General features: G+C 46.7%; 1 protein-coding gene across 1 annotated transcript in view; it reads right to left on the bottom strand.

The window, feature by feature from the left end:
• The window catches only part of PHACTR1 (phosphatase and actin regulator 1), a 571,513-nt gene that overhangs the window by 49,548 nt on the left and 514,961 nt on the right, over positions 1 to 7,004 (bottom strand). Inside the window, exon 9 of the mRNA XM_077769981.1 lies at positions 287 to 531. Coding sequence (XP_077626107.1) covers positions 287 to 531 — 245 coding nt within the window. The remainder of the gene's footprint in view (positions 1 to 286; positions 532 to 7,004) is intronic.

The raw sequence follows: 7,004 nt of genomic DNA, 5'->3' as shown, positions 1-7,004 counted from the left end.
GGTCCCCCCCCCTTTTTTTTTTCAGAAGGAAGGAGGTCGGATCCCAAGGGAAGCAATCAAAGGAAGAAAAAGCCATCTAGATCAGAAGCGGCAGCGTGGTGAGGTGGTGGTGCAATTTCTGCAGCCATGAGGGTATNCAGAACTGCCCTATGACCCCCCCAGCCCAACCCCTGCCCCGCCACGGGCCACCTGAGTCTGCACTGGAACCCAGAGGGCCAGGCAGCCCCGCCCCCTGCCCCGCAGGCCACGCCCTCCCACCCCCAGGGAAGAGCTGGGGTGTACGCACTGGTGTACAGGGAGCTGTCGTCTTCCTCCTCCTCCTCCTCCTCCTCCTCTCTTGTGTAGAGGCAGGAAGAGTCTTCGTAGTCTGATTCATGAGGCACATTTTCTTTATTGTCATCACATTCAATCACGACAGTTGGCACTTGTCTTATTTCTGGAAGGCCCAGGGGCCCTGCTTTCGTGACGCCATCGCCGGAGTGCAAACCAGAGCTGTGGTAAGAGGTGGAACAGGGGACCCGCTGCTCAGAGCTGTTTAAAAGGCAAGGAGGGGAGAGGCCATTAAGTCTGGCCAACATGTCCCATACGTGCATCAGACCCTTTTTAAAACTTGCTGTTTTTAAACAACAACAAGTTGTCCCCGTCCTGTGGGACAAAGGGTCTGCCGGGCAATTCAAGTCTCATTTCTTATCTTCCAGCTAAACATTTCAGGGCAGCAGAATTTCCTGACGCATGGGGATGAGGCTTACACGTCAGCGTGGACCGACTCAAGGCTTCTCAACTGTACCTTTTAAAATGCTTAGGATGGTAAATTATTATTGTCTTGCGCATTTATCACAAGAAGAATACATGNCTTCTCCCCCACGGTCCTCCGTTAAGTTCCTCCTAATCCACCTATACATGCAAACATATGGTATTTGACCTTCTCTGCCTGACTTATTTCCCTCAGCAAAACACCCTCAAGTTCTATCCATGTTGCTATAAATGGCCAGATTTCATTCTAAAAAGAATACATGATTTTTAAAAGAGAAGTTGAATTCCAGAAATATTTATGGGTAAGATAAATATCTCCAAGTGTCAAAGGAAGGGTCATTTGCAAACCCACATGCTTCACAGGAGTAAAAGCACTGATTTGAGGGTAAAGCTAGGGATCAAGGAAGAAAGAAATAACGCATGAGGTTCCAGCTTTCAAAGCTACACAGCATGACTGGCAGGGGCTGAGTGTGGGAGAGACTGAAATAATTTTAAAAAATCTTTTAATGTTTTATTTATTTCTGAGAGAGAGAGAGAGAGAGCGTGAGCAGGGGAGGAGCAGACAGAGAGGCAGACACAGAAACCGAAGCAGGCTCCAGGCTCTGAGCTGTCAGCACAGAGCCCGATGCAGGGCTCGAACCCACAAACCATGAGATCATGACCTGAGTAGAAGTCAGACGCTTAACTGTCAGAGTCACCCAGGTGCCCTGAGACTGAAATAATTAAAAAAAAAATTTTTTAATGTTTGTTTATTTTGGGGGGGGGGGAAGGGCAGAGACAGAGAGGGAGACACAGAAGCCAAAGCAGGCTCCAGGCTCTGAGCTGTCAGCACAGAGCCCGACATGGGGTTCAAACCCAGGTACTGTGAGATCATGACCTGAGCCAAACTCAGAGGCTTAACTGAGCCACTCTCATGGTGCCCCATGAGATTGAAATAATTTTGAGTATCATGGATGGAGATGCAGAGGAAGAGCAGAGGCGGGACCATGAGGTTAGAGACACAGGCATGACCTTCATGGTGGACAGCGTCATGCATGCCTTAGACGATTTGTCTCCCAAGGACAATGTCAAACTCTCATCGGCCACAGGTCATGTTACTCTGGTTATTTTGTAGATCAGCTGCCCAGGGGGCAATGATGATGTCCTTGGCTTTACCTCTTAAGTTGAACCCATTCAGCTAAAATATATATTTTAACTAAAAATAGTTTGCTTCATTATGAAAACCATGTAAGTTCACTGTAGGCAAACTGGGAAGCGCATATCAAAATTAAAAAAAAAAATAGGGGCGCTTGGGTGGCTCAGTCAGTTAAGCTTCTGACTTCAATTCAGGTCATGATCTCATGGCTTGTGAGTTCAAGCCCTGCATTGGGCTCTGTGTGGACAGCTCAGAAGAGCCTGGAGCCTGCTTCAGATTCTGTCTCCCTCTCCCTCTCTACCCCTCCCCTGCTCAAGCTCTGTCTCTGTCTCTCAAAAATAAATAAACATTAAAAAAATTTTTTAGATAGTTATTTTTTAATGTTCATTTATTTGGGAGAGAGACAGACACAGCATGAGCCGGGGACGGGCAGAGTGAGAGGGAGACACAGAATCTGAAGCAGGCTCCAGGCTCTGAGCTGTCTGCACAGAGCCTGATGTGGGGCTTGAACTCACAAAACCATGACCTGAGCCGAAGTCGGACGCTTAACCAATTGAGCCACCAAGGTGACCCCCAAAATTGTTACTTTTAAAAATAGAGTCTGTCCTAGGCTCCTAGAGCAATTTAGAATCCTTTTTACGACAGGCCCTGAACGAAGTCCAGCAAGAATAAGGGGCCAGAAACAGTGAAATTTTATAATTCTTTTTCAGATTAACTGGAAATGCCTTTACATCTTTCACATAAGGAATTTCTAAACATAGGTGACCGATGCATTTTACCATCCAAAAATGTCTGCCGTTCACAAGGGAGGGTGAGGTTATGCCCTACTATACAACAATAAATTTTACACTAGAATATCTTACCCAAAAGAAAAATTTTAACTCGCGACATATGAATGCATGATCATCTCCTTTGAAACGTTCATGATACTTGAAATTATTGCGAGGTCTAATTGCAATTCAATTACCATTCTTCCTTCCATTGTTTTCAAAGAGATGTTTTTCTCTCTGTCCTTTGCACATAACTCTTCAGGGACACACGTGGGAAATCTAGTTAACACATTACGACCCATGATGTCCACGGCAATGGACTCAATCGGCTTAAAAACCCTTCCACTGCTGGGCAAAATGATATCCCACATTTACGAAACTGCAGCATCTTATTAGCCGTTAGCAGTTTTGAGGAGTCCCTTTCCCACCTGATTTAACACAAATGGCAACGAGAGTGGGAAGGTAGAGAAGGTGACAGATGGGGCGCGTGGATGATGGCGTCTGGGGTGGACAGAAAAGCTGGCTGATGGTGGGGACTCAGGGTGCCCCGAGAGCCGTGGGGCCCTGCCTTTGAGCAACGCACCCACACGCTGCATTTCAGCCGTGCTTGGGTTTCCACACTAGGCATTAAGGGAAATAGATCTGGAAGAGACAAAAATGTCATCCCGTGGCCCCTGTTTTGCCCCACCCCTGCCTTCTCCTGTCCCTCACTAGTGGTTTAACTAGCAATGGTTCTGACAAAGGCACAGAGCTGGGGGTACCAGAGGTAGGCGTGAGGGGATGAAAAGCAGCCACCGGATGTTCCAGGGTGGCGGGAAGCCTGAAGGCAAAATAAGTAACTAAATAACCTCATGGAAACTAGGAAGCCTAAGAATTCCTTAAGATAGAAGATTCCAGGGGCACCTGGGTGGCTCAGCTGGTGAAGCATCCGGCTTCGGCTCAGGTCATGATCTCGCGGTTTGGGGGTTCGAGCCCTGCGTCGGGCTCTGTGCTGACAGCTCAGAGCCTGGAGCCTGTTTCAGATTCTGTGTCTCCCTCTCTCTCTCTCTCTGCACTTCCCCCCCATCCCATCTGCACCATCTCTCTCTGTCCTTCAAAAATAAAAAAATTTAAAGACAGGAGGCTCCAAATTTTCTTAAGAGGATGAAGAAAGGAGAAATAATTATGCAAATGAAGGTAAGAGCCTCAGCCTCACAGCTAGGCTGTGATAAACAGGAGGCTGTGCTTTTTTCTCCTTCATAGATGCAGGGGAGGGTGAGGCCTTGAGGAGGACATGGCTGTACGGAGGGCCCGCCGGCCACGGTGGCAGGTGTGAGGCATCAGTCCACCAGCGTTGTGAAATAGGGACTGGCCATGATGATCAGCGAGCACCGGATGGTGGCCCTACAGACTTCGGAAGACCCCGCCTGGCCAATCGCTTCATCTTCCTGAAGTATATGCATCTAGCAGGTGACAGAATGTCTAATTTCCACAAGGATAAAAGGTGTCTCCTGGAAAGCAAGGTGAATCCATCAAAAGGGTCTGAGTCATAAACATCCACTGACTGCGAGCTGTATATGAGGCAAGGTCTGGGTGGAAGATAATCCCACACAGTGGGTCACTGTGAGGCCAAAGGGCAGCAAGAAAAAACAACGAAGAGAAGACTTAGCTGAGTGGAGCCTGGAAAGTTTGTTACGGGACCTCAGTCTTAGGAGTCAAGATATATACATCCAAGTTCAAGTTTTGCCATTACCATCAAATCTTTATATTGGGCTAATTATTTAACCTCCCTGAGCCCTAGTCTTCTTAGGCAAAATGAGGTAAATCTACTTTTACAGCAGGGCTCGTGCATGTGATGGAGCCCATGGGCGTGCCTATAAATGAGGCCCTCTCTTGTTATTTACAGAAATAGCCTTCCAAGTGGATTCAAAATACTCTCAGCTTCAGACTACTCACATTGTTGTCAGGGCAACTTGCTAAAACCCCAGATCTCCTTGCTTCGCTCATTAGAACTCTGAATCCTGCCCCGCCCACAAAACCAATGCTCCCAACAGTGACACAAATGGAAAATCCAGTTAACACCTTACGAGCCATAACTGGTCAAGGCCAAGGACAAAATCAACATAAACGCCTCCACCCCTGGCGTTTGTGGGCAGGAAGGGGAACACCTAGCCGAGCGTTCATCTTAGTAAAGGCTGGTTTTCTATCATAGAGTTGTCACTTAGCAGATTTGCTCCCAGTAAAAGTTCTCGCTGTTAAAGAGAAGTGAAAACCAGCAGCCTAGGAGCAATAAACACGGCATGACGTGCGGTTCCCTGCACGATTTGACCCACATTATTATTTTTTTAGTATAATTTATTGTCAAGTTGGCAAACATACAATGTATACAGCGTGCTCTTGGTTTTGGGGGGTAGATTCCCGTGGTTTATGGCTTACATACAACACCCAGTGCTCATCCCAACAAGTGCTCTTCTCAATGCCCATCACCCATTTACCCCTCTTCTCCAACCCCCCCACCAACCCTCAGTTTGTTCTCTGTATTTAAGAGCCTCTTAGGATTTGCCCCTCTCACTCTCTGTAACTATTTTCCCCCCCTTCCTTTCCCCCCATGGACTTCTGTTAAGTTTCTCAACTTCCACATAGGAGTGAAAACATGGTATCTGTCTTTCTCTGACTGACTTATTTCACTCAGCATAATACCCTCCAGTTCCATCCACGTTGCTGCAAATGGCAGGATTTCATTCCTTCTCATTGCCATGGAGTATTCCATTGTGTATATAAACCACATCTTCTTGATCCATTCATCAGTTGATGGACACTTAGGCTCCTTCCATGCTTTGGCTATTGTTGCAAGCGCTGCTGTGAACATTGGGGTACATGTGCCCCTATGCATCAGCACCCTTGTATCCTTTGGACCCATATTATTAAGCCCACTGTCTTTCCTCATTCCCAGCCCTGTGCCCATATAACTTACCCCTCTGTCACATGCAACAATGCTTTATGTGCTCTAGGGCTGGACTGTGCTCCCCTCCCACCTTCACTGGGTTAACTTTATTTATCTTTTAATATCTGTCTCAGGTGATGCCTCCCCTATGTTCTCCAGAGAGTCCACCACTGCGGAAATTGTGATCATCTGTTTGCTCGCTACCTCCCCTCCCCAACCAACCTCTAGTCTCCTTGCAGGGCAGGGACCGCGTCTCACCCGTGTTTGTATCAGCTGCCTAGAACCTTTCTGGACACAAAGCAGACACTCCGTAATCCTTTATTATTTTTGCTGCATGACTATCGGCTGCAATCACTGAAATTTAGGCGCTTTTCTAAGTGGCTGGCTAATCATTTTCAAAAAGTATTAAGAATTTTTTTTTTTTGTTTTTTTTTAATTTTCAGGACGGCACTAGTGATAGAATGCAGGGCTGTGGGTGGCTCTGACTTGGCAGGAACTTTCATCAATGGCTTAATGGCAAAAAGGGCAACCTCATCAAATATGTGGAAGAACGGAGGTAGAGAAGGAAAGAGGGGAGTGGAAAAAGTGAACCTTTATCGACTGTGCTGTCTACTGTTCTAGAAACCTCCTATCTGGTATCTCATTTCATCTTTATAACAACTCTACAGGAGAAGTATCATTATCCTTGTTTTAGTAGGCAGGGAATTAAAGCTCTGGGAGGGTATTTAATAGGCCCATGAGGACACGGGTAGTACAGAAGGGAGCTAGAATTTGAACTCACCGTGTTTCTTTTTTTTTTTTTTTTTTAAAGTTTTATTTATTTCTAGGGGAGAGAGAGAGAGACAGCGTGAGCAGGGGAGGGTCAGAGAGAGAGGGAGTCACAGACTGAAACAGGCTCCAGGCTCTGAGCTGGCAGTCAGCACAGAGCCCGACGCGGGGCTCGAACCCACGAACCGCGAGATCATGACCTAAGCGAAAGTCGGACGCTTAACCCACTAAGCCACCCAGGCGCCCCTAACTCACCGTGTTTCAATATGCTGTACCTAAAACCTGAACTGTGCTACTGGTAAAACCGTGCACTTTGATTAAACACAACCTCCACTAATGGTACACCTGCAAGATGGAGGAAATGTATAAAAGACAGCATCATTGCTTTGTAAGTATTTTAAATCTTGCTAACCACAGTAAGTAACAGTGTTCTACCTTGCCACAGTCAGGCCACCCTTGGGCACTGAGTTTAAGGGCTTCATCTTAGACACTGCATTGTAACGGTTCACAAAGGGAAAGGGACTCATCTGTTGACTCATCTGAGGACCTCATCATGTTGACTGCCTTGGCATCTTCTGCTCCAAAGTGGCAGAGTTGAGTAGTTGCAACAGAGCCTCAAATATTTACTATCTGAACTATCAGAAAATGTTTTCTG

The sequence above is a fragment of the Crocuta crocuta genome, unplaced genomic scaffold, assembly GCF_008692635.1.
Source record: "Crocuta crocuta isolate KB4526 unplaced genomic scaffold, BGI_CrCroc_1.0 scaffold24, whole genome shotgun sequence".
Lineage (NCBI taxonomy): Eukaryota > Metazoa > Chordata > Mammalia > Carnivora > Hyaenidae > Crocuta > Crocuta crocuta.
The sequence above is the reverse complement of the archived record's forward strand: the minus strand, read 5'-3'. Positions and strand labels throughout refer to the sequence as shown.